At 54.8% G+C, this 25,640-nt stretch overlaps 3 protein-coding genes across 8 annotated transcripts; all 3 read right to left on the reverse strand.

Annotated features, from left to right (window-relative positions):
• Positions 1 to 3,341: 3,341 nt before the first annotated feature.
• TNNT1 (troponin T1, slow skeletal type) lies at positions 3,342 to 14,949 on the reverse strand. 6 transcript variants are annotated; one of them, XM_072759182.1, is made up of 13 exons: positions 13,291 to 14,949; positions 13,068 to 13,216; positions 12,759 to 12,785; positions 12,471 to 12,503; positions 11,740 to 11,761; positions 9,422 to 9,482; positions 9,002 to 9,118; positions 8,691 to 8,768; positions 7,422 to 7,535; positions 7,082 to 7,191; positions 4,393 to 4,483; positions 4,242 to 4,282; positions 3,342 to 3,470 (listed from the first exon to the last, which is right to left on the reverse strand). In XM_072759182.1, exons 7-13 carry the CDS (start codon positions 9,098 to 9,100, stop codon positions 3,425 to 3,427), a joined length of 579 nt encoding a protein of 192 aa, XP_072615283.1. In that variant the 5' UTR covers positions 9,101 to 9,118; positions 9,422 to 9,482; positions 11,740 to 11,761; positions 12,471 to 12,503; positions 12,759 to 12,785; positions 13,068 to 13,216; positions 13,291 to 14,949; the 3' UTR covers positions 3,342 to 3,424. The 6 variants fall into 6 exon arrangements, with proteins under 6 accessions (XP_072615283.1, XP_072615286.1, XP_072615275.1 ...); XM_072759185.1 differs by having other exon boundaries at positions 13,068 to 13,122; positions 14,803 to 14,912; XM_072759174.1 differs by having other exon boundaries at positions 13,068 to 13,122; positions 14,417 to 14,476.
• Positions 14,950 to 15,785: 836 nt separating this feature from the next.
• TNNI3 (troponin I3, cardiac type) lies at positions 15,786 to 18,964 on the reverse strand. Its single transcript, XM_025985243.2, has 8 exons — positions 18,824 to 18,964; positions 18,564 to 18,576; positions 18,338 to 18,424; positions 17,937 to 17,978; positions 17,502 to 17,633; positions 17,037 to 17,126; positions 16,364 to 16,540; positions 15,786 to 15,935 (listed from the first exon to the last, which is right to left on the reverse strand). The coding sequence occupies exons 1-8, from the start codon at positions 18,832 to 18,834 to the stop codon at positions 15,852 to 15,854; spliced, it is 636 nt and encodes a 211-aa protein (XP_025841028.1). The 5' UTR covers positions 18,835 to 18,964; the 3' UTR covers positions 15,786 to 15,851.
• A 543-nt stretch (positions 18,965 to 19,507) lies between these two features.
• DNAAF3 (dynein axonemal assembly factor 3) lies at positions 19,508 to 25,329 on the reverse strand. The gene is made up of 12 exons (XM_025985242.2): positions 25,234 to 25,329; positions 25,033 to 25,121; positions 24,623 to 24,765; positions 24,169 to 24,262; positions 22,489 to 22,646; positions 22,031 to 22,213; positions 21,795 to 21,920; positions 21,578 to 21,700; positions 21,254 to 21,410; positions 20,529 to 20,643; positions 20,293 to 20,367; positions 19,508 to 20,202 (listed from the first exon to the last, which is right to left on the reverse strand). The coding sequence occupies exons 2-12, from the start codon at positions 25,115 to 25,117 to the stop codon at positions 19,869 to 19,871; spliced, it is 1,593 nt and encodes a 530-aa protein (XP_025841027.2). The 5' UTR covers positions 25,118 to 25,121; positions 25,234 to 25,329; the 3' UTR covers positions 19,508 to 19,868.
• Positions 25,330 to 25,640: the final 311 nt, after the last annotated feature.

The following is a 25,640-nucleotide window of genomic DNA, read 5'->3' on the forward strand; positions in this document are numbered from 1 at the left end:
TTCATTGGGAATTTCCCAGTTTATTGGAAATTCTTAATGTTTACTTTTTTTTTTTTTTAATTAACTTTTATTGGTGTTCAATTTACCAACATACAGAAAAAACAGCCTTTTTTCTTAAGGGATGTTGGAGTTGCCCACCCACTCCGAAGTAGCGGGGCCTGTAGAAAGAAATAAACTACAAATCCCATGAGGCCTGGGGAAAGCTGGCCATAGATATAAAGGGAATGGCAGTCCCGGTGGTTCTTGGGATGTGTAGTCTCTGAACCCCACGCTTCCCACGCGTGGGAAGTGAACCCCACCTCCTTTGCCAGGAAGCTTGAAAGGCAGTTAGTAGGTCGCCTGTAGGTTATGTGCGGTTGTGGTTGTGTGTGTTTCAGTGTGCGTGCATACCCGTGACACCTTATAACTGTGTGCCTACGGTCTTGTGTGTGCCTGGGTGTGTGCTATTCATAGGGATTCATGTTTATCAAGCCTGTAAGTGTTCATGGAAATATGTCTGTGTGTTTTTGTGACTGTGATTGTTTATCTGGGGTGTCTGCCCAACCCACACAACAAAGTGTGAGACGTGTTCCCACCATCAGCTCAATTGGCAATCTTTACACTGCCTGCAGAATTTAGACTTTAGCCTCTATTTTAAAACCTGCACTGCTGCAATTGTGAAGAATTCCAGGTCCCATGTAGGCAGTGGTAGGTCTGACGCTTGTTTCTGCCCACTTCCTCGCTCTAAAGCCTAGGGCTAATCTCTGTCTCATGGAGTTGTCCAGAGCATCCATAAGGTGTCTGATAGGTACCGGTGTTGGCTGGTACAGACATGTTCATATCCCACTCTTTAAAATTATCTTCCCTTTGCTTTTCCATGGAGAAAGTGTTTTCACTGTTTCCTCTCCGTGCTAACACTGGAATTGCAATGCCTAACCTTAGAACTGCAAGCCCTCCTCACTCAGCTGGTGAAAATAACCTCCTTGAGATAAGAAGATGTTCCCTCTTCCCCTGCGACCACAGAGAAACAGACGCCCATCCATGTCATAAAGATGATCCAGATAAAGGAATGAACTAGCATCAAGTTTACTCTCTTGTCCAGTGTGAAAACAAGACTAGGCAGATTATAGGTCAGTTCTGATTTCTGATGTTTTTAAAACTGTTCTTGGCAGAGTTACTTACACAAAGGAAAGTTTTAAATTTAAGGGACAATGTACTATGAAAGACACCCCATGGCTGACCATCTAGTGACTATCCACATACAAACACATCCCCTGGGTCCTCACACTCACACCAACAGGAAGGAGGCTTTGAATGTGTTAACCACGCCAAGAACAGTATTCTCCCAAATATCACTCTCAGATATGAGCATGGAAAGACACCCTCCACTTACATGTAGTGTTGAGCCAGAATGATTACAGAAGAGGGGTTTTATCCCGACGTGTAGAGCCACATTTTCTGGGTCTGTTAACATATGTCTGTTCCTATCCTGTGACGTCCTTCTTCTTCCCTTTCTACTCTATTCCCTGTGAAAAGGTTTGTCTGAACTGTTATTCTTATAATTCCCTGCATCTTAGCCACTGTGGATTTGTTAGGGTGTGCGTTTATAAGATGCCAAACCAGTGGGAGGCACACCCAAGCCTGACTGGCAGGGCTGGTATGACCCCAAGAACCTGGGCTCTTGTCCCTAGGGAGCAGGTGAATGACCCGTGTACAGGATCTATATGTGTAGCTTGGGTAGCCAAAGGACAGAAGTGCATCCGAGACTGCTAATTGTCGGCCTGTAACTAGTGCTTCCCTCCTCAAAAATAGAACCCTGGTTTTATTTGAAGTGGCAAAACACCCAGCTCGCTCAAGAGTGGGCCAGAGACCTAATCTCCTTTGCCATTAGGCGTGGCCAACAAGATGGGAATGAACTTGGGTGGGCGGGGCTTCCAGAAAGGCTCTCTTAGGGGTTGAATTCAGTTGCAAGGTGTACATTTCTGGCCTTGCCTTCTGCTGTCTTCCATTCCTGCAAGCGGAAGTGATGGCTGGAGCCCCAGAAAGCATATGGTGACCACTGCATGACCTTGTGGGTGGAAGCAGAGCAAAAAAAGCAGGAGTCTCAATTCCTGATGGCTCTTTAGACCTGCCTTTTCTGCCCAGGATTGCCTACTACCTCTTTCTTTTAGGTTCTGTGTGAGAAAACAAACCCCCAATTCACCAAAACCATTGTTATTTTGGGTCTTCCTTCCTAGGAGCCAAGCATAACTCCTAAATGACATTGTTGGCTAGTGTTGGCATTATAATGGAAGGGACCCGAGTCAAGCCACTGAAACATGAAGAGGCATTCACAGGATGTGATCACAGAAGGTCAACAAAATTCTGGGAGCACAAGATTAGGCTGAAATGCATGAAAGAAAACCATATATGTCCCTCCTTAGAAAGAAAAGTGTGAGAGACCACATGGAGAGAGGTCCCAGCCATCCCAAACATGGCCACCCTAAACCAACCAGTCCCACTGAGCCACAGGAATCCCCAACCGTGGATGCACAAGCAAGCCCAGCCCAGCCCAGATCAGCCATGCCCAGAAGAACCCCCCTGCTGAGCCCAGCACAAACTAGCAACTGACCCACAAATCATAAACTAAAGAAAATGCTACTATGGGAAGCCAGTTACACGCGAGGTGGTTGGCTATGGAACACAAGTCATCTGATACAGCTGGGTAGCTTTGGAGGAAAAAAAAGTATGCAGTTCAGTGATTTTTTATATTCACGAGGTTGTGCATCCTAGCATCATGACTAATTCCAAGTATTTTCGGCAGCCCGGCAAAAATCAGCATTCCCCACCCAACCCTCCCCCAGCCCCTGGAAGCCACCCACCTCCTCCCTGCTTCCATGGATTTGCCCTCTAGACAATTCACACATGTGAAGTCACACAATCTGGGACCTTCTGTGTCTGGCTTCTTTCACCAAGTACCGTGTTTTTGAGACATTACAGTGTGTGTCAGGGCTCTGTTCCTTTTTATTGCTGAGTAATATCTCCTCACATCCATTCATCAGTTGGTGGACATTAGGAGTGTTTCCACCCTTTGGGCCGTAGAGCACAGTGGGCATGTGGATGAACATGTGTTTTCATTTCTCTCAGGTAGACACTGGGAGTAGAATTACTGGGCCATAGAGTAACTGTGTGCCTAGCTGGGTGAGGAAGCACCATACTGGTTTCCGAAGTGGCCGCCCCATGTTGCATTCCCAGCAGGTGCATAAGGGCTCAATTTGACCTACCGCTATAGTGACAAGCAGGGTTCTCCAGGCACTAAGTCAAAGGAAGCAGGGAAGCTGGCCACAAGCAGTGCAGTAATGACAACCACAGAACTCAGCAGGTGGCCTGCAGGGGGCGTGTTTATTTCAACCACAGATGGGATCCATGCCCCAGAGGCTCTGGCTCAGGCTCTGGCTCCGGGGCCTCACTTCCAGCGACCTCCAACTCGGCCCTTCCCTGCCCCCTTCCGGCTGTAGGAGAAGAGGGAAGGGGTGTCAGGAAGAAGGGGCTCCCCCAGCCTCTGAGATTGGCCCTGCCCTCAACTCAGGGAGTCCACAAGCCCCACCCCCCAAATTCCCGCTGTCCCTGTCAAGAGGACGGGGCAGGCAAATGCGTTCTCTGTTCGCTGATGGGGCAGTGTGGTTGATGGTCTGAGGGTTTGCTGACTGGGGCGTATGGTTGATGGTCTGGGGCCGGGTTCCACCCACCAGCTTGCAGGAACCGAGGTCAGTATGTTCCTGGGATGGGCTGGGGGAATGGAGGGATGGGTGACAGAGAGCGGGTGGCAAAGAAGAGGGCCCAAGGCTGGGGTGAAAGAGAGAATGTGGGACATGGGGATAGATGAACAGAGAGCAAGAGAAAGAGAGCTGGGGAGGCAGAGCAAGGCACAGAAGTCACGGCGGGGTTCTCATCCTGTTGACCGTTGGGGCACCCTGGACCCTGCAGGGTGCTGAGCAGCCTCCCTGGTCTCCCCACTTGGATGCTAGGAGCACCTCCAGCTGTGACAGCCACTTGTGTTCCAGCCCCTGTCCAATGCCCTGGGGGGGCAAGACCGCCCACCCCACCTTGAGAGTCCTGACTTTGAGGGACACAGAAACAGGGATGGAGACCCAAGAAGAGGGACCCAGGGCAGATGCCAAGAGGGGGCAAGGGACCAAAGCTCACAGAGAGAGGGAGGGACAGACCCCAGCGTCAGAGCGAGGGGTGGGTGGCACAGGGCTCAGTGCCCGAGACACACTTACAACTTCTGGGCATGGCTGATGCGGTTGTACAGCACGTTGATCTGTGCGGGAAAGAGAGACGGGCTGGGGGGACAGCCTGGGAGACGCGTCTGCCCGCCCCTGCCCTGCACAGCGTCGACATCCTCCTTGGGATACCTCCTTGGGGCCTTACCTCATACTTCTGCTGCTTCAGCTTCTCCATCAGGTCAAACTTCTCAGACTCCAGCTGGTGGATCCAGTCCGACAACTCCTGGGCCTTCTCCCTGGGAGGACAGAAGGGTGGCTGTGGCGCCATCCCATGCCCCCAGCCCACAGAGAAGTGCCCAGAGCCACCCCACGAGACTCTGAGTTGGGCAGCACTGTTGCCATTCTGCTAATATCTGAGGCCAAACTATTCAAAGTGAATGGAAGAAAAAGGGTTTCCAGTGTCTGCCCACTGTCTCCACATCCAAAATCCATATTTCCCTAAGGAAGAATGATGTCATGGTTAAGGACCCAGGTTCTGGAGTCCAGAAGCCGATTCAAGTCCCAACTTTGCCATTCTCCTGTTTGTGACTTTTGCCAAGTAACCTCCCCTAGGACCCAGGTTCTGGAGTCCAGAAGCCGATTCAAGTCCCAACTTTGCCATTCTCCTGTTTGTGACTTTTGCCAAGTAACCTCCCCTCCCCATTTCCCTCTCTGTAAAATCATGGCTACCTCCTCTTCTCCCATTCTTCCTTAGAAACAACCTTTTGCAATAGGCCTAGTTAAAAAGCCACTCTCCCAAATCTCCTGTGTAAGTAGGGGTGGCCAATGGGGATGAAAACAGGTCCCTGGATAGGGCTCCCAGGAAAGCCTTTGGTTAATTCATTCTGTGCAACTTCTTCCTGCTGCTTGGATGTGCTGGCTGGAGCCCCAGCTGCCACTTTGGACCATGAGGTGATTTTGAGGATGGAAATATCAGGCTAAATGTGGTAGAGCAGAAAAACAGGAGTCTGGGTCTTCAGTCATTTTCTAGAGTTTTATACCAACTGTGGACCACCTAGTCTCAGAATTCTCCCATGTGAGAAAATAAGCCTCTGTATTTTAGGCTGCTATGGACAGGTGACTTTACTAGAAGCCAAGCTTATTCTTAACTGATAAAAAATCTATTGCACAGAACTGTTATAGGATGTGTAATGCCTGACACGTAGTAAACACTCAATAAAGTCAATGTTACTGTTCATTTTATTATTATTTACATTGCTTGTTTTGTCTTGCTAGCTACCAGCTTTCCACTGCACTCTCCTCTGGGGCACATTTTTATTTGAAAAATGTTGTAAGACCCTTATATTAGACCATTTATCTAATGAATAAAATTGAGGTAACTGGATCTAAATATTAGTGGACCCAAGTTATGAGTGAGTGTGTGGTGGAGGGCAGAGAAATAAGAAAAGGGGGAAAAGGGGGTGGGGGGATGAGCAGCCACATATTACTTTATGACGGGCTCTGTGAAAATGTGCTCAGAAGGGGGAGTGCAAAGCGATCAGTGGGCTGGAGCCATGTAAACACCTCCAAGAGCTGACCCTGTGCGTCTTTTTTTATGCACAGTATCCTCACACTGGTAGTTTGAAATCCACATGGTGGACATCATGGAAATAGGCAAAAGCTACGATTGGGACCTTTTGCTTCTGGAGAGCTGGCAGTTTAACATCTACCATCATACTACTTTATAATGCAGTGAGTACAGGCTGCTGCACCAGACGGCCTGGGGCTCATTCCTAGCGCTTACACTTGCAAGCTGTGCAACCCTAGAGAGGTTACTTAACCTCTCTGTGCCTCAGGAACCTCATCTAAGAGGAGGATACTCATAGTATCTACGTCACAGGGTTGTAAGCCCTCCATGGGGCATGGCTGCTGCAGTGATCACCATCATCACCACCACCGCCGCTGCCATCATCATTGCCATCACCATCATCATCATCATCACCTCACTGACCTTTCACAGGTGTATGAAGTAGACTTTGTTATCCTGGCCTTATTTTGCCAATAAGGAAAGTGAGGCTCAGAGAAATTGCTTGCCATGCCTAGGATCACACAGCTGGTAAGTGGTAGAGCCACCACTGAGCTCCAGCCCCCATTGCTGTGCTGCCTCTAGGGTTGTGGGGGTTTCTGACTTTATGGGTCATACCCCAGGTCAGAGAACATCAGGCTATGGATGAGGCCCCAGAAGGAGAAGCACTCTGCAGTCTTCCCTCCGGTGCTTATCACAAGATGGGGGCTGTCCTGTGAATGGGAGGTAGAGGAGCAGATGGAGTCCCAGGGGGCAGACACTTGGCTGGAAAGGTCTCACTGACATGTCTGGCTTTAATTCACATAAAGATGGGGCTTCCTGGGCAGCCCGGGTGGCTCAGCAGTTTAGCGCCGCCTTCAGCCCAGGGTGTGATCCTGGAGACTGGGGATCGAGTCCCATGTCAGGCTCCCTGCATGAAGCCTGCTTCTCCCTCTGCCTGTGTCTCTGCCTCTCTCTCTCTCTCTCTCTCTCTCATGAATAAACAGATAAAATCTACAAAAAAAAAAAAAAAAGATGGGGCTTCCTGAGTTTCCACAGGACCTCAATAAGTCAACAAAATCTCCTAACTTTTGGTGAGCCATCTTATCTGGCTTCCCCTCATATGACCCCCCGGACTCTACATGTCATGGTAGCCACAAAAAGTGAATCAGTGACATATTTCACTGGAAATACAAGGGAGTCCAGAGAGGGGGACACACTACCTCAAAGTCACACAGCACCAGGGCTCAGACCTGGGCTTCTGCTCTCCCAGAGCTGGGTAAGGATCCCCTTATGTCACCGTCTTACAGCCAGCCCCCTCCCACCCTGAGCCCCCATCCCACCGGTATACCGGAGCTGGTCTTCTCCCATGTGGTCGATGTTCAGAGGCTTTTTACGCTCAGACAGGATACGTAGTTTCATCTCCCGACCTGTCTGGCGCTTACCACGCTTTTGTTCTGCCTGAGAGTAGAGAAACGGACACACTGAAGTGTGGGATGGATCAGAACCCATGGAGCTGAGCTCCTCACCACTTTGTCCCTACACCCAGGAGTCCAGGCCCCCAGCCCCTCCTCCCTCAGACCCAAGAGTCTAGGCCCCCAGCCTCCACCTTCATGGGGAACCAGAACTCTAAGCCCTCTGTTACCTCTTCCCTGGAAACATAGACCTTAGGTCCAGAGGAGTGAACTCACCTTGACCAGGTAACCCCCAAAATGGGCTCCCATATTGGACAGAACCTTCTTCTTTTTAGCGTCATCCTCAGCTCGCTTCTTGGCCTCTTCCTCCTCCTTCCGCATCTTCTCCTCCTGAGGGAAGAAAGGGGTTAGCCCTAAGGCCTTGCCCACCCACTTCAGGGAAAAGGTCTGGGATGGGGAGCTGGGAGGGAATCTCACTGGTGAGCTAAGTGAAGCAGGACCAACCAGACACAGTGCATGAGGCAAAGTCAGTGTCAGAACAGGCAAAAATGCAGACATCCTGGGGGTGCCTAGGGGGCGCAGTTGGTTAAATGTCTGCCTTCGGCTCAGGTCCTGACAGGAGGTCCTGGAATGGAATTCCACATCCAGCTCCCAGCAGAGACCCTGCTTCTCCCTCTGCCTGCGTCTCTGCCTCTCTGTGTCTCTCATGAATAAATAAATAAAATCTTTTTAAAAAATTAATCACACCTGCAAGTCCCTTTTGCCATTCAAGGTATCATATTCATAGACTCTGGGCATTAGGATGTGAGCATCTTTGGGAGACCAGTACTTTGCCTACCATGTCACTACTCCTAATCTTTAAAAGTGCTTCCAGGAGTCCTTGATGTCAAGGCAGATCACATATCCAGAGCCTACGCCAATGGGAATATCCTAACCAGTCTCCTACAACTAGCTAGCAATTTGCTCCAAGTTGGACAGGTGACCAACCTGCACTCATCCCAGAATCATGCAGAAGACAGATAAAAGATAAAAGATAAAATTATAGCCAGAGTTGCTGATGGTCACTTGCCATCCCTGCCTGAGAACGGGATGTCCAGTAGGGTGACCAACCATCTGGTTTCCCTGGGACTGATGGGATACAGGATTTTCAAGGCCCAGGCCAGGAAAGTCCCAGGCACACCCATGATGACCTCATCACCCCAGGGTCCACAGAAAAATGGGCCCAGGGATAGGAAGACAAAAGCTGAGTCTTTGTGAGCTTGAGTTTCTTGATCCAGCCATGCCTGAAGCAAGTCACACTCCACTTTTCTTTTGGTTATATGAGCCAATAAAATTCTCTTTCTGCTGAATCCGGTTTGGGTTGGGGTTTCTGTCCCTTCCAACGGAAAGATCCTTGAATAATACAGCACAAGGACTTTCTCAGGAAGGCAGAAAATATGACAAATGGGAAACAGAGTAACAGCTGTTACTGTTGAAGAAGTAACATTTGGTCTCCCTTCCAGGGCAGGGCTGGGCAGGGCAGGGAAGGGCAGGGGAGGCACCCACCGCCAGCTTAGCCTGACGCTCACGCTCCTTCTCCGTTCGGAAGCGCTGCTGCTCAGCTCTCTCAGCTCTGCGCCGCTCCTGGGGCAGAAGGGGGGTGTTGGGGGGAGAGAATAATGAGGGGGTGCAGGGACGCTGCCTCCCCAAGGAGGTCAAGAGCAGAGATGAGCTAGTTTGAGTGTGGCCATGGACTTGCACCAGTTGCCAGTTCCCACAAGATTCAGCCTCGGGCCGCACTGTCTGGGAACCATTCCCAGCCCAGCCCCTCACAGGGTGAGGGAGGAACTAGCAGAGCCCCACCTCCCTCCACTCACAATGCGCTCTTTCAGTGCAATGAGCTCCTCTTCCTCTTTCTTCCGCTGTTCAAAATGCACGTCGATGAGCGTCTGCAGCTCCAGCAGATCTTTCTCCATGCGCTTGCGGTGGATGTCCTGCAGGCCGGAGGGGGGGCGGGGAGCGTGTCATCCCCAGGCAGTGTGGGGGACCCGCACCCACCTGTGCGCACCTCGGAGGAAAGTCAGGGCAGGGCCCTTGGCGGGGCGGGGGGGGGGGGGGGGGGGGGCAGATGGACTGGGACAGTTTAGGGAGTCGGGGGCCGCTGTTCGGATGCTTGCAGAAGGTGGCACTAGCGACCCACTAGGTCCATTTTAGGGGATTCCCGAAAGAAGGGAGAAGCCAGGGGCGCCTCTTCCTAATTTGCACAGACACCTGGAGACTGGATGTCCCTTACTTACATCGAAGTCCACACGTTCCCCTTCTGGGATCTTGGGGGGGATCAGTGGAGGGACCACAGGCCTGATGGGTGGAGAAGGGGAATAAATGAGCAGCCTGAGCTCCCTGATGGAGCTCCCCAGCTGCTGCTGCTGCTGCACTGTTTACCCTGGCAGCCACCAGCCATGTGTGGTTGGGGCACCTGACAGCTGGCTGGGCTGACTTGAGATTCCATGTGGCATCTGTGAAACACACTGGATTTTGAAAACTTGGTTCAAAGAAATGTAAAATATTTCACTAATGATGCCACTTATCAATTGATTACATCTTGAAATGATAAAATTTCAGATATAGTGGATTGAATGGAAAAATGCTATGAAGATTAATTTTATCTGTTTTGTTTTACTTTTTAAAATGCTGCTTGTAATATATATTTTTATACATAAATTATATACATAGATTATATGTGGCTTGCATTATATTCGTATTGGGTGGTGCTGCCCTGAGGGGGGGTCCGCCCTCCATCCATGCCTTCATTAGAATTCTCTCTTCTCTGCTTTTTAAGACAGAAACTTCACCTGATTTCCTTCCTACTCCTCTCGCTGTCACATCTGTCTCCTGGTCCCCAGAGAGCCCTTTAAAGAGTTTCACCACTGGGTGGCTCAGTGGTTGGGCACCTGCCTTTGGCCCAGGGCATGATCCTGGCGTCCCATGTCAGGCTCCCTGCATGGAGCCTGCTTTTCCCTCTGCCTGTCTCTCTCTCTCTCTCTCTCTCTCTCTCTCTCTCTGTCTCTCTGTCTCTGTCTTTCTGTCTCTCATGAATAAATAAAATCTTTTTTAAAAAAAAAGTTTTGCCCTTTTATTCGTTCACAGGACACTCCCACAAGGCATGTCATTCATTCGAGTGACTTCGATTATCATCAATTACCAAGGATTCACCAACTCTGTCTCCAGCCCAGATTCTCTTTGACGTTCCAGACTCAGGTTGACAGGTGCGTCCTGACATTTCCTGCCTTCTCACAAACATGCTGCCTCTGAGCTCACCAACTTCCCCCAGACTGAGTGGTGGCCATATGGCCCAGACCCCTGGCAGCAGTGCTCACATTCTCCCTCCCTTTGCCCCAGTGGCAAGTCTGGCCTCTTTGCCTGGGCATCTCCCCAGTCTGTTCCCCAGTTTCCACCCCATGCTCCCCGCCCTAGCTCAGGCCTCGGCCCCTCTCCTGTGAACCTTCATGCCAGCCTCCTCCTGGCCCCCCGCCACCTCTGGCTGTTCACCTTCAGTTCATCTTCCTTCATGACTTTAAAGCAGTGTTTCTAGCACCCAGAGCTCATCCTTAAGACAAAGTTCAAGCAACCCAGCATTCAAAGTCCTTCTCTATCTGGCCCATCAGATCCTCCAGCAACTTCTCTCCTCCTTCCCAGACACACACATTTCATGGTTCCCTGGCTATGACATGTGCCTTTGCACCCCTGGGCCTTTGCATATGCTGTTCCCTCTGCATGCAATGCCCTTCCCCTTCCTGCTGCATCCCCTGAGGCTTTCCCTTCTCCAACAAGCCTTCCCAGATCCCAAAGCACACCTGTGCCCCCCTGATCCCCTTTGCTGACTCACTGAGGTCTGACCCCTCTACTCAAAACCTTCCATGCCTCCTCTACTCAAAACCCCCCATGGCTCCACAGGGCCCAGGGTTTCACAGCCCCATGCCTTCTTGCACTCTGCACTCCAGCCATAATGAAATTGGCACCACTGCCCACACCAACCCAGAACTTTCCTTCTTGTGCTCAGATCGCAGCCTCCTTGCATCTCCAAGCTTTGGCCCCAATGTCACCTCCTCCAAGACCCTCCGCCCCCACAAGCTCTCATGGTCTCCACAGATCTGTTTATTTTAGGACTCTCATCATCAGAATGACCTGTGTCTCTGTCTGTTCCCTGAAAGCCTGGCCTGAATCCAACCACTGCACCATGCATGCACCCTGTGAAGCTTTCTCCTTTACAATATCCCTCCCACCTCCTTCAGCTAGTGAACTCTTCATCCCTCAGGACTCTAGCATCACCTCCTCCCCTGGGAAGCCTTCCTTGACTGCCTAGGGCAAACATAGTGCCTTCTTGTGTGCTACCCTCACTGTATCTGGGTCTGTTTCACCAACAGAGCAGATGGGTTCTGATATACCAAACACCAAGGGAAGTTCTCTGGACAATTGGCTGACAGAACAAATCCCTGCCCTTTCCTGCTTCAAGGGCCCCACTCTCCTTTTCTGCTTTTCTTACACCCTGTCTCTGGGGGTGGGGGGGACATATTCAGGAGGATGTGATTGGGATGCTTAGCCCCTAGGATCTCACCTTGGTTTGGGGCGCTCCTCTTCTAGTGGGGAGATACAAAGAGATAATTAGCAAGAGTTCATGGGGGTGGGCCTGATACACCCAGAGGAGGGAACTCCCCTCCAAGCCATAGACCCCAGGAGCAGCTCTGGGGGAGAGGCATGAGTAGGGGGGGGAGAGGAGGGAACAAGGGAAATCAGGAAGAGGAGGATCACACGCATCAGATATACATTCAGAACTGGTGTGGGGTCCCCCTCCCACTTCTCTGGGAACCCAGGGCTCCAACCCCCCCCAGACCTTCCTCTTACATACCAAAGCTCCTGCTCTTCTGCATTTACACCTAGCACTTCAGGGTGCCCCCAGCCCCTCCCCTCTGGGGACACAGGAATCCAGGCGCCTAGGGAGAGCCCTTTCTGCAACTCACACCCCAACCTTTGAATGTATATGAAGGAGAAACGTGACAGGGTCGGGGACTTAGATGGGGGTGGGGGGGTGTCTGTCCGCAAACATCCAACCCTTCTACAAGAATTCCTCCAGGCTGGGGAAGAAGGCTTGGGTGTCGGTCCCTTTAAGAAGGAAGGGAATGGGTTAAAGCCTCGGCGAGGCCGTTTCCCTTCGTGGACACCAGAGGGCGCGCGAGCTCTCCGGGGCTTAAAGGACCGGGCCTGGGCGGGTTATGCGGGCGCAGGGGTCCTCGCAGGGCTCGGGAGCCCGAGGAAATCCGTCTCGGGAAGCGAAGCAGCCGCGGTTACCTCGCTCTGCCACGGGCTCCGGCTCCTCGGCGGCTGGGGACGGGGAGGCAGGGGGAGAAGCGAGGAGGGGGTAGCGAGGGGGAGCGGCCACGCCGGGGTGCGGGGCGGGGAGGGGGGGGAGGGGGGAGGGGCAGGGAGGAAAGAAAGGGTAGAGGCTGTTAAAGGACCTGAAGCCGGGGCGGTCGGGAGCCCCTGCCCGCCGGCCCCGCCACGCCCAGCGCCCCCTCCCCACCCGTCCCCGGCCCCGCGGGGCTGCCTGGGCGGCAGACCTGCGGGTCCAGGCCTCACCTTCCTCCTCCTCCGCAGCCTCCTCTTCTGGAAGGGCAGGGGGGCAGAAAAGGCAGGGTTAGAACCCCACAAGAGAGCACGCCCAGGGTGCTGCGACCCTGAGGGTGGCCGCCCCGGGTGGCCGGGGGCGATGGGCGACCCCTGTCCTCGGGCCTCCCGCGCGCGTGTCCCCAGGCCACCGAGGGCCACCCACTCCCCACTCACCTTCGGGCTGCTCCCTGAGGACAGAGGAAGAAGGACAGAGAGAGGCAGGGTTAGCGTGTTGGAGGTGGGAGAGGGTCCCACCTCTCCATACCCCAGCCCTCCCACCAGCGCCACTCACTCTTCATACTCCTGCTCCTCGGTGTCCGACATCCTGTGTCACCTAAGGACCAAAGAACATGCGACTGAGGTGGGGTCCCGATGGAGGAGGGGCTGGGGGCCAGAGTCCTGGGTCTGAGGGAGGAGGGAATGGGGGCCTGAAGTCCTGGGTCTGAGGGAGGAGGGCCTGGGGGCCTTGACCCCTGGGTCTGAGGGAGGAGGGGCTGGGGGCCTGGACTCCCCAGTCTCAGGAAGGAGGGGCTGGGAGCCCTGACAGGGAAAGGGCTCTGGGAGGTGTGGGGGGAGCACAGCCCCAAAGCTGCAGCTCCTGCCCCTCCACCACCACAGCTGTCCTCCTTTGTCTTATGACATGTCCATGGGAACCTGATCTGAGTGGAGATTAGGAGAAGGTATTTGGGAAAGGACTGTGGCCTGAAGACAATAGCTGCCCCACCCCCCAAAGGCTATTTTGGGGGGATGTCGTAGATGGTGAAACAGAGGACATTTCCTAAGAAGGGATTCAAGGGGGGAGGCTCCTGGGAGAATTAGTCACACAGGCTCCCTCTCCACCCTTCCCCCTCCCCCTTTCTGGTTATCTTCCCACCTGGCCCCTCCTGGCCCCCTACCCACAGCCTTGAAGGAAGCAGGACTCATCAAGAGCAGTGAAGTCCACACATCTCACCCTGACTCCTATATAGACACCACATCATCTTTGGGATTCCCCCAGGACTAACAGTATCCAGGTTAAGAGCACCCCCAAATCCTGAGACCCACAGATCCTGAGACCCTCCAACTGATGATGCCCCTGGTTTCTGGGGACAAGGAAGGCCTCATGTCTCCAGATTCTGAGAACCCCATTCTTGAGATTCCAGCGTCTGGGCTCAGACATCCCCAGATCTTGACGCCCTAGGTCTCGACACCTACATTCTGAAGCCTCAACATCTTGAGACCCCGAAATCTAGATGCCCAAGCTCAGAGGTACAATTCATGTTGCCCCAAAATTTGGTACCTCCAATCATATGGCTTCAGACCTGGAGACCTCAATTCTCAAATCCCCAGAGTCTGAGGCTCCCAGTCCTGACACCCAGCCCATAAATGTCCAAGCCCAGATATCCCCAATTTCTGAGATTCCCTCTGAGCTCCTAGGTCTGAAGGTGTTATATTCTGGGACACGCCAATCTTGGCACCCCCAGACTCCATAACTCCCAAATCCTAATACCTCTGTCCTCAGGCCTCATAAAGCCTGAACTTCCCAGGAATTCCCAAGCCTGAAGTTTGTACCACCTCCACCTCCATAGCCACCCCTCCTGTCGTCTCCCCCCATCTCCCCCCAGTACGAAGCTTCTGGAGACTATTACCTAAGGCTGAGTCTGCAGAGTTGGTGAGCAAATGGGCAGGGCAGATCTGTTGCTGACCCAGCAAGTGGAAGCACCCCTGGTTTATAGTGGAGTCTCAGCCCCGCCCCCCAGGGGAGAGGGAGGGCCTGAGAATTCCTCTCTCAGACCCAGAGTCCAGCTCAGAGGCTGCCCTGCCCCCACCCCCCCCCCACCCCCGGCTGCATATTCAGGATCCTGGCACCTCCTGGGGGTCTAGGGACCCCTTCACCCCATCAGCATGGCCTCGCACCTAGACTGGGTCAGGTGACCTCCAACCTCCCGGCTCCCCACCTCCCTTACAGCACGCTGAACCCGATGCTTTGAAGTCCCTGGGCTTGGCACACAGTAGGTCCTCAGAGAATACTTACTGACAAAAAGAGCACAAGGGGTGCTTCCTCTTAAAAGGCTCTTGTCCCGGTTTCTGTGTCTCTTCGGGCCTCTCTGCATCTCTGATACTGTCCATCTCTCCTTTGTCTCTGGGACCCTCCACCTGTGTGTCTCTGTCTCTCTCTGTCAACCCCCTCCCACCCCCACCCCTTTGTCTGCCACCAGGATTCCATCCTGGTGACAACAGGCGCTAAAGCTGGGAAGCAGGTGTGGGTCGGGGGAGGGGAGAGGGTGTGGTGTCAGGCCGGCGACCTCACACTCCCCCACCTTCATCTGACACTGAGCTGTTGGGTATTCCTGCCCCCCTTCCCCTTACCCACAGCCGGCCACGACCTTGAACCCTAAGGGAGCCAGCCGCCCCTCCTGCCTCTCAGTGTCTCTGTCTCTCCCTGCCTATCATCTCTGTTTCTCTTTCTGGGCATTTCTCCAGGGGCTGTCTCTCTGGGTCTCTCCCGAGTCTGTGTTTTCACTCCCTGTGTCTCCCCATGCATTTTTGTCTCTGCATTTCCGGGGGTGAATCTGTCAATTTCTGTGAATCTGTCTACTGGCATATGAATGTGTGTGACCTCATTTATGTCTTTCTTTGGCTCTGCATCCGTGTCTTCCTCCATGTCTCTGCATTGTCCCTCTTTCAGTCCCTATTTCTGCCTTGTTTGGTGGTCTCTGATGTGCTTTGTGCACATCGGCCTCTCCATTTCCCCTTTCTTTGCAGGTCTTTCTAGGAATCTCTGTCTTTTCTCCCTCTCTCTGGGTCTCTGGTTGTCTCTGTGTGTGTGCATGTCTCTCTCCTTGGACCTCGGTCTGGGCATCTCTGCACACCCTGCGTGTGAGGCATAAGAGCTGGGAACACCCCCTACTGCAGACCCAGCTCAGCTCCTGCTGTGTGGTGTGGCTTTGGGGGACTCTCCCCTCAGTCTTCTCATCTCCCTCACACCGGACCCCCAGGTAGCACACTTGCAGCCACTTCTAGCTCAGAGAGAAACTTTATTCCTCAAGGACACCTTCAGGGCCAGGGCAGGGGGCAGCCAGCTCAGCCTTCAAACTTTTTCTTGCGGCCCTCCATTCCACTCAGCGCATCGATGTTCTTACGCCAGTCTCCCACCTCCCGGTTTTCCTGGAGGAATGGGGCCAGGAGTGAGGGCTTCTCTCCCATCTACACTCTCTCAAATAGCCTCCCCCCAATCTTTGGCCTGCTGGGCCACTCTGCTTTGAATGTCCATCTTGAGATCTGCTTCTGGAAGGCTTCTCATCCCCTCAGGCGATCCCATCAAAGTTGCCCCCATGCACATCCTATCTCCCTCATGCACTTCTGGCCTCCTTGCTACTTCCTTTCTCCCTAATGTACTTCCTGGCTTCCCCTTCTACTTTCTGGCTTCCCCTTGCACTTCCTATGCCCCTCCTATACTTCCTATTGGGGACCTCTTACCAGATTCTTCTCCCCATAACTCCAAGTAGCATCTGCCATGAGCTTAGGCCCAATGACTGTTATGTCCCACACCCTCTCCTCTGAGCACCCCCTTTCCTGGCTCTATCCACACTTACCTTCTCTGTGTCCTCCTTCTTCACCTGCTTGAGGTGGGCCCGCAGGTCTAAGGACTCCTTAGCCCTGGTGCCCAGCAGCGCCTGCATCATGGCATCTGCAGAGATCCTCACCCTCCGCAGGGTGGGCCGCTTAAATTTGCCCCGAAGGTCAAAGATCTTCTGGGTCAGATCTGCTATCTGGGGGCAGCCATAAGGGAAGGTGGAAACCTCCCCCAGACCCACTCTTCCACCCTACACTTCCCTCTGCTCTCTCTCCAGGCCTATGGAGGTCTCATCCAGGCTCCTCATCCAGTAACTGTAAGCCCTCCTGACAGGCCCAGCCTCCTCTCTGAAAAACACTGATACCTCCTGGTCCTGCTGCGTGCATCCCACAATTCCCCGACCCATGCCTGAGCTCACCTATCAACAACACCTGATGCTCCAGCTACACATTTCCACAAAAACAGCTTCTGCGTTCCCAACTCCTGGCTTTTGTGTGCTATTGTCCCCTCTGCCTGGAACAGCCTTCCCTAACCACTTTATACTCATTCTTCTGCCCCATCCCTGCTAGGCCCAGCTGTCCTGGGTCTCCTGGTGTCTGCAGTCAACAGCAGCTGCAAGGGCGTGGACTGAGACCACAGCCCCAGGCACCAGACTCTACCTGAGGGGACCAAGACTGCCCAGGGCCCCCCACCTCTGTGATGTTCTTGGTGACTTTCGCCTCCACATCGTATCTCTCTTCATCCACTTTGTCCACTCGGGCGTGGAGTTGTCGGCACAAGTCCTGGTCAAGAATGTGGTATGTGTGGTTGGGGGACGGGGGTACCCTGACTCCTGAGTCTGAGGGAGGAGGGCCTGGGGGCCTGGACATCTACTCCTAGAGGACTCTGGGGCAGCTGGAATAAAGGGTGCTGGGAGCCAGGAGTCCTGAGAATCTGACAGAATTGGGGCTGGAAAGCCTAATCTCTGGGTTTTGAGACTGTAGGCAGCTGCAGGCCATATTTCTGAACTCCTGAGGGTAAGGATTAGGAGACTGGATCACAAGGTCCAGAGCAGAGGTAGGGGACAGTGACTAGACCGGTGAGTCCAAACAATGCAGGAGCGGACACTAGGTACCTCGGATCCCCAGCTGGGCAGGAGTCCCTGATGAGAACGGTACCTGCAGCTCCGCGAAGCCCAGCCCGGCTAACTCCAGCGGCTGGCACCGCGTGCTCAGAGCGCGCCCTTTCTCTCCGCGCCGCTCCTCCGCCTCCCTCTCCAGCTCTTGCTTCGCGATCTGCAGCATCAGGGTCTGCAGAGGCGAGGCCGGGGACCGCAGCCCACCCGGGGAGGCGGATGAGGGCTGCGCGGCATCCGCACCGGGGAAGCCGCCCTGGCCAGGACAGCCCCCCAGTTCCAGGCAGGGTCCGCGGTCTTCCAGAGACGCTCCCCTTCAATCCGAGGCTCCGCCCCCGTGGCGGGGAGGGGGGTGGGTGCTGCTCACCACAAGCCACGCTCACTCCCCACTGAGGCCTCGTCCTACCCCCTCCCGCACCCGACCCTCCAGCTCCACCCCCTGAGGACACCTAGGCGCCCCCTCCAGGCCCACCAGCACCTTCAGCTGCAGTTTCCTCGAGGCGGAGATCTTGGACTTTTTCTGCCGGGGTGACATGGAGCAAGGAATAATCAGGGCGGGGAGTAGGAGACAGATGGGGGCATGGGTAGGTTCCAGATTTGGACTCGCTTCCCGCTGAAGCCAAGCCCCTCAGCCCCATCCACCAATCCTGACCCCTGACTGCTTAGGCAGTTCCCACGGGCAACGAACTCCGCCCATAGGCAGGCCACACCAATCCGAGCCCTCCCTCCGCAAAACCCCGCCCCTAGGGTGCAGCTTCCTCCTAGGCTCCGCCCACAACCAAAGCCCCGCCCCAGCCAAGGCTCTGGCACCGCCCCTCCACCCCTGGGTCCCGCCCCCTCTGCGGGCTGGGAACCTAGCCCCGCCAGCCCCGCGCTCACCTTGGCGTGCGGCTCCGTGGCGTACGCGCGGTAGTTGGCGGAAGACTGGCGTCGGATCGGCGCCGGAGCGGGGGGCGGGCACCCCGCCTGGGGTTGGGGGGATGGAGCCACTTCACTGCGGGCTCCCCCCAGCGCCCCTCTACGGGTGGAGCTGCCACCTCCCACCCCAGGCCCCACCCTGCGGCTCCCTCCCCTGCCATGGACCCCGGCCCGCGCCTCCTCTCACCGCATCGCCGCTCCTGAAGGAAGAGACCGGGAAGGGGGGGTTAATGGTGGGCCTGTGTCCCGTCCAGTCTAAGGGACCCCAGGGGCCGCCCACCAGCTGCCCAGTGCTCGGGTTCCAGGGAGTCTGGTTCCCAAACCTTCCTTCGTGCCGATAGCCAGGAGTCTGTCCCCACCTCCCTCCTCAGGCCGTGTGTCCAGCCTCACAGGCCCACGTCCCACAGCCTCGGGCCCTGCAGGTCCGAGTTCCCTAGATGCACTCACTCATCCGCCATACGCAGACTCAGGCCAAGGCTTGCAGGAGGCAGAGAAGGGCAAGGGGCGATTAGAAGGTCAGTGAGGGGGCATCCGGGATGACCTTGAAGGCCCCCAGAGCTTCAGTCTGTCTGCACTGCTCAAGCTTCACTGAGGACACTGAGATAAGGGGCGTGGACTGAGACTAAATATACTGCTGCCACCTCCTCCCCCTGCCCAGGATGTGAGATAACCGGGGCGCGTGAGGGGTGGGGTGGGCCGTGCTCCAGCTGGATCACCCTTCCACCTTGGAGGCCTGGAACCCAGCCCCTCCTCCCTCAGACCCAGGGGTTCAGGCCCCCATTGCCCTCCTCCAGCAGACACAGGAGTTCAGGCCCCCAGCCCTTCCTCCCTCAGATGCAGGAGTTCAGGCCCCCAGCTCCTTGGTTCTTCAGACCCAGAAGTCTGGGGCTCATCCCCACACTAAACAGTGATCTCCATGAGAGCTATGATCAGTTTCTGTGTCCCAAACCTGTTAGCCACTCAATAAATTTTGTTGATTTATGTGATGATCCAGGTATGGTCCAGACTCTCAGGCAATAACAGCCCAGAGAAATCCACTTGGAACTAGGTCTCCTCTCTTAACCACCCTAGCCCCTTCCCTGTCCCAGCCCTGGAGACAAGAGTGAAGACAAAGACACAAGGGCACATGAAGAAGAGGACACCACTCTTTTTATCTGGACTATGTGGGTGTGGACCAACCCTGGAAAGCAGATTCCCCCAACCCCCAGGTAAAATAGGACCTCTGAGGACAAGAAAACCACATAGAGGGCCTGAGACTCAGGGCCAGATCTCTAGAGTCTCAAGAATGGAATGTGGAACCCTGAAAGAATACTCTAGAATTCTAGGAACAGAATATAGAATCCCAGGAAGGTAATCTGAAATTCTAGGGACACCGCTGGAGCTGTTGGAGAAAATTGAGAGTATACCTGAGTGAATATTCTAGAGGCAAGCTCTACTTCCAGGACCTGACCTTAGAGGTCAGAGATGGGGGACTGGATATCTGGGAATGGGGTCAGACTCTCTGTGGGTGGAGGCCAGAACCTTGGGGAGTGGAGCTGGAGTTTGAGGGGTTCTGAGCACAGTTTGAGGGGCTAAGAGGGTGGGGTCCGCCTTTGAGAGGCTGACTCTGGTTCTCAAGGGCCAGAGCCAGGGTGTCAGGGGGCGGAGTCATGGATTCCAAAGCTGAGTCAGTGTGCTGGCCAGCAGAGTCTAAGGCTTTGCAGAAGCGTGCAAAGGTCTCGGAGGGCCTGGCCTGGGTTGGGGGCGTGAATCCAGCCGCCTGAGCTAACTCTCCAACCCGGGCAGCAAAGCCCTGCAACTGCTCCTGCCTCAAGTCCACCAGGTACCTGAAACAAGGAAGCGGTGTGTTAGGGGGTCCCTGGCTGTGAGCCCAGGGCTGGATGTTCCCTGCGCTGTGCTCCCACTGGCTGGCTCACCGGGCCAATTCCACCACCAAGCGTCCTCCGGGGGCCACACAGGCCCCGAGATCGGGGCTGAGAAGATGCACCATCCTGAGTAGAGAAAAGTGAGGGCTGAGGGCTGAGGGCTGAGACTTAGACTTTCAGGTCCTGAGGGAGTAGTGGGGCCGGGGAATCTGGGTGCTGATTGAGGAGGGGCTGAGGGCCAGGATTCCTGGGTGTGAGGGCAGAGGAGCCAGAGACCTCTTTCTTACCCACAGGCCACATAGAGCAGCTGGAACCGTCCCTTGTAGCAGCTCTTGTGGTGAAGGGTTTCTGCAGAGCCGATAGGCAGGAAGCGCACAGTGAAGAATCCCGGGGCAGAGGCAGCTGGGGATGAACCCGCAGTTAGGTAGGCACACCTAGCTTGGAGATAATGCTCCTTGCCTACCTGTCTTGAAGCCCTTTCTCATCCTCTCTCCTTAGATGGATTCCTGGAAAGTTCTAGGAAGGTCAGCCCAGCAAGCAGAGATCCATTTTACAGACTAGGCAACTGAGGCTCAAGAGAGGGAAAGAGCGGGTGGCTCATGGCCATACGGGTCATCCAGACACTTGGGAAGAGCCAGGTTAGGTGATGGTTACCAGGGCGCAGGACCAGAATCAGGGCAGGGGAAGGGTCTCTCCACGGGTGGGCTGGGCCCCAGCACCCTGTTAGAATACTCTAGCCGCAGGTAGGATTAGAATTCTGTTGGAATTCAGAATGATACAATGGCGTCAAGATTGAGGAAAGGGAAAGAAATACAAAAAAAAAAAAAACATCAGGAACAGGAGATCACTTGTCCAGTCGTTGGAAACCATATCGTTAAGCGCTCGGAGCTGAAAGACCTGGAACCTAACGCCCAGGATGGGGGTCCAGGTCCCACTCTTTCCCTGGGGGATGATGTGACCCCTTTACCACCCAATTCGCATTTCAAGGAGGTCAGCGAACCAGGACGCTTACTACGCTCTGGGCTTGCACCCTCGCGGTCCTCGCGATCCCCGTGATCCTCTCCGTGGCACATCTGCTCGGGGGTTCCCTGGGTGTTTCTCGGGCGCCCCCAGGCGGCCATCTCTCGGAATAGCTCTGTCACGTTGTGCTGAGTGATCTCCCCAGCAGTCTGGGGAGAGAAGGGGTGCAGCCAGGATGACACGGCTGGGCCTAGAGTACACCATCCCTCCCCGGATCGCCCAGTGCGAGGTGTGTGCTGGCGAGGGGAGCGGTTAAAGTACAGAGAGGCGAGGCCTCGAAAGCCCTCCCTCAGCCCCAGCACCTGCAGTCACACACCTTGACCGGCTGTCCGTTGCTGGTCCGCAGGAGGCTCTCATCGTCTGTTTCGATGCCAAAGGCCACGAATGGCCCCGTGGCGATGTCCCCCCAGTAACCGCGCGCTGCGATACGCTCCCCGTGCTGGAGAGAAAAGGCACGTGAGGTCAATGTTGGAGACCCCGGTTCCCCTGTCACTGAAAAGAAGCACTGGCCCGGGCAGGGAGAGGACACGTACATGGCTCAGGAAGCGACCCGACGCAAGGGTCCGGTTTGGCACATGATAGGCGCTGGAGTCTCTGAGTTCAAAGGCGACACCTGTGTCCCTCCAACGCCGGAACTCGCGACTGTGGATGACTCGGGCCTGGATAGGAGGCCCGAACGAACAGGTCTAAGCAAATCTGGTATATGGGGCCCCAGTCCCACCTCCCTCGGACCCCGGAGTCCGGGCCCCCAGCCTCCCAGCCCCCTCACCCCGCGATCGTGCAGCTTCATGTGCAAGTCCCAGTCGCTGACACCGTGCCGGGCGTCGTAACGGGAGCCCAAGTAGTGACGCAGCCTGGAGTCCCAGAAGCGACTCATGGGGAAGGCCTCGGGGTCCTTCTCCCCGCCCGCCCAGAAGCGGAACACAGCCTCCAGGGCGTCGCGCTCACGGAACTGCATGGCCGGCACGCGGGAGGTTGGGGGGCGGGGAGAGAGTAAGGGGGAGGAAGCTGCAGGGAGAGCCGGATCTTCTGCTTTACCCTCCCTCCCACCCCAGGGCGCGAGGAGGATTCTCCCATTTCTCAGAAGAAACTGCAGTTCCGAGAGTAGAAGCCACCACCTAGGTCACATCCCCCAGTGAGAGCTGGGGGGCTGGGGTTCGAACGCCATCAACGAAAACCCATTTCCATTCTTCCCGTGGCCATCGGGATCCTGGGCAGTGGCGGCACCTTGAGGGCGCCTAGGCTGAGCCAGGGCAGCTGCTCCTCCAAGCGGTCCGGCTCCGGGACCAGGTGCGCCAGGCGGTCGGCTTGCGCGCGCACGAAGGCGGCCACCTGGGGGCGCAGCAGCGCGTTCCCCCACACCTCCAGGAAGGTCTCGCTTCTCTCTGGGGTAGGGGTAAGGGGGCGGGAAGAAGGAGGGAGGGTTAGTGGACAGAGCAGACGAGTGAACCCAGAAATGAGACCCGTGTGGCTGACGCACACCCTCTTTAATCTTATTATGTCATAGTCATGTGAGCATAAGGGACACTGGCCAAATCCCCATCCATCCCCCAGACTCTAAGAGTCACTTACACCCAACCTAAGTCTCCTCCTAGTCTTCCCCACCCACCAGATGAGCCCAGTCCTGCAGCTCATGTTTGAATTTTCCTCACCTTATAAAAGAAAAAGTTATGTATAGATGGAGATGGAAATGGAGATTTATGCATGTTAAAATATTATAGTGTTAAATTGTTCCTTTTTAGTTAGGAATCTTACCAGAGAACTATTCATCTTTAGTTGTATATAGGTTTATATCTATATCAATGTATCTCTATCAATATGTAAATTGTTTCATTTAGTGGTTTAAGAATCCTGTAATAGAGAACTATATACCTTTAGTTAGATAGCTAGGCTCAGAGCCTTTTATGAGGTACACTGTGACATGTGTGCAGTGTATTCTGAATGCTCTGAGCTATTAACAACTACCCTCCAAGGTCGTGAAAACAATGATGATCAGTAAGCCAGGAGCTATGCATTGTTTTTGTTTTTGTTTTTTTCTAATTGAATCCTCACAAGAACTCTATGGGGAAAGAACTTTTAGGATCTCCCTTTTATCAATGTAGAAACAATGTGGGCCCAGAAAGGGACAGATAGTAGCCCCAGGTCACTCAGCAAGCAGAGCCAGAATTTGAACAGACTGTCTCAAGTCCAGACTTGGCTGCAGACACTGGGCCAAAATCATTGTCATCATGAGATCATGATTCCTGCCACCCTGCCCCTTTTCTTCGTCCTCCTCCTCCCAGGGCTGCGTCTTCAAGGCAGACTCCCTGAGATTCATGCCTCCACCTGAGGACATTCGGACCTGTAGGAAGGCTCTGGAAAGGACTGAGCTCAGTTCTGCCAAACCTTCCCCCACCTCTGGGGGACCCACTACCTCTTAAGAAGTCCTTTGATTTCTTTTGGTCCTCTCCTGTGCTAGGAGCTTTTGAATGCTTACCCTGTGTCATGCATTGTGCTGACAGCTTATGTGCATTTTCTCCTGGAATCCTCTCTCTCTCTTTTTTTTTAAAGATTTTATTTACTTATTTATTCATGAGAGACACACAGAGAGAGGCAGAGGGATAAGCAGACTACCTGTGGGGGAGCCCCATGTGGGACTCGATCCCGGGACCCCAAGATCACAAGCTGAGCCAAAGGCAAATGCTCAACCGCTGAGCCATCCAGGCATCCCTGGAATCCTCTCAATGGCTCTAGGAGGTATATTTAGCCCCATTGTACAGGTGGGAAGAGTTGAGGCCCTAAGCCTGACAAACTAGTGAACAAATGATGCAGTAGGTAGCTTAAATGTTTACACATTGATAATGCCAGAACCCCTGCAGGCAGGGGGAAGAGGCTGCGGGCCAGAATGTCTGGGTCCTTGCAACTGACCTTGCAACCCCATCTTCTCAGGTTCCTCTAAAGCTAGGCTGAAGATCAGCATGTGTCGGGCCACAGCTTCCAGATTATTCTCTAGCACATAGAACTGGAAGATAGATAGGGCAAAATGACTCTGAGATCTGTATCGCTGGCTCCTTGGAGACCCAGGGATGGAAGACTTCAGCCTCCTGCCTCCAGAGGACCCAGGCATCCTGTACACTGGCCCCTTTCCTTCAAACACAGGAGTCTGGGCACTCAAACCCTCCTCCCCACCATTATTCAGGGACGGCGAGTCCTTAGGCTCTTCCTCTCACTTGAACCCAAGTCCCCAACCCTGAAGTCTAGGTCCCCAGCTTCTACCTCCCTCAGACCTAGCAGTCCAGGCCTCCAGCTCTCTTTCCCTTCAAGGACTCAGGAATCTGGGCTCTCATCTTCATCCTCCTCCCTCCCCAGAATCCCAGCTCACGTGTAACCTCCTGCGAGGCCACAGCGCCGCCCGGGCCAGGGTCCGAAGCAGGTGCCGCCCATCCACGGAGCCCACGAGCAGTACATCTAACTCGGGGGTCCTGGGCTCGGTATTGTCCCGCAAGTCTGAGTCCACAGGAGGACCTGGCAAGATGACAGGGGCTGGGGTCTGTGGCCTGGAGAGTGCCCCAGAACGGTGGACTACAACTCCCAGTAGGACTCGCACGCCTGGCCTACGTTCCCAAGGGAGCTGTGTCTCTAAGCATTCTGGGACTTGTAGTCCGCAGAGGCCACTTGGGCTGCCCAGTGAGGGGCGGCGGCGCCATTGGAGCCTCGGAGAACGTTAGGGCGCCGCCTGCCAGGCTGGGAAGGCAGCCGCCTTGTCAGATATGGTCCAGCGTGGGGACTCACTCTCAGCCTGCAGGTCCAGCGCCGGGGACAGGCCCCACCAGGATACGGAGCCGAAGCCTGCGCCGGAGCCCGCCGGCGTGGTCATCGCCCTGCAGAACAGACATCCTGGGAGTCCCCAGACATGATCCCTGCGTCGCCCCGCATGCCCCTCTCACCGCCCCTCACGTCTCGGCCCTCTCCTCCAAGTGACACCCCCCTCACCTCTACCCTTCCAAAGACTCCCTCCCTGCTCGGTGCTGCGCTCGGTTCCGCACCGCGTACACACACTGCCTACCCCCCCTTCCTTCTCGACCAATCAGCCAATGGGAGTACGCGGGTTGACACCGGTGCGATCAACTGACCAATGGGAGCGAGCGAGGCACGCCTGCTATGAACTTTTGGCCAATGGGAGAGCTCGTGGGCGTGGAGGGCGTGTGGACGCGGTTGTCATGACGATGGCGCGGGCGAAGAAAAGAGCGGGGCCGGAGGAGGCTCGGGCGGGGCCGGAGGAGGCTCGGGCGGGGCCTGGGGAAGTCCACATCTCTGAGATGGGGAAGGTAGGGGCCGATTCAAATTGATATAGAACTGAAAAAAAAAAAAAAAAAAGAACTGAACAGAATATTGATTAA

The sequence above is a fragment of the Vulpes vulpes genome, chromosome 1 (genome assembly GCF_048418805.1).
Source record: "Vulpes vulpes isolate BD-2025 chromosome 1, VulVul3, whole genome shotgun sequence".
Lineage (NCBI taxonomy): Eukaryota > Metazoa > Chordata > Mammalia > Carnivora > Canidae > Vulpes > Vulpes vulpes.

What these genes read in the sequence shown, in the direction of transcription:
- TNNT1 (XM_072759152.1), bottom strand. Translation starts at nt 13,112, where the DNA reads ATGTCGGACACCGAGGAGCAGGAGTATGAAGA. An exon ending in GGCTGCGGAGGAGGAGGAAG is followed by an intron (nt 12,504 to 12,758) that starts GTGAGGCCTGGA and finishes CCCCGTCCCCAG; the next exon opens with CCGCCGAGGAGCCGGAGCCC. An exon ending in ATCAGCCATGCCCAGAAGTT is followed by an intron (nt 3,471 to 4,241) that starts GTAAGTGTGTCT and finishes CTTCTCCTACAG; the next exon opens with CCGGAAGGGGGCAGGGAAGG.
- TNNI3 (XM_025985243.2), bottom strand. An exon ending in CCACGGAGCCGCACGCCAAG is followed by an intron (nt 17,979 to 18,337) that starts GTGAGCGCGGGG and finishes TCACCCCGGCAG; the next exon opens with AAAAAGTCCAAGATCTCCGC. An exon ending in CGAGGAAACTGCAGCTGAAG is followed by an intron (nt 17,634 to 17,936) that starts GTGCTGGTGGGC and finishes TCGCCTCTGCAG; the next exon opens with ACCCTGATGCTGCAGATCGC.
- DNAAF3 (XM_025985242.2), bottom strand. Translation starts at nt 25,117, where the DNA reads ATGACCACGCCGGCGGGCTCCGGCGCAGGCTTCGGCTCCGTATCCTGG. An exon ending in GCTGGACCTGCAGGCTGAGA is followed by an intron (nt 24,766 to 25,032) that starts GTGAGTCCCCAC and finishes TCATCTTGCCAG; the next exon opens with GTCCTCCTGTGGACTCAGAC. An exon ending in TGAGAAGATGGGGTTGCAAG is followed by an intron (nt 22,647 to 24,168) that starts GTCAGTTGCAAG and finishes CCCCTACCCCAG; the next exon opens with AGAGAAGCGAGACCTTCCTG.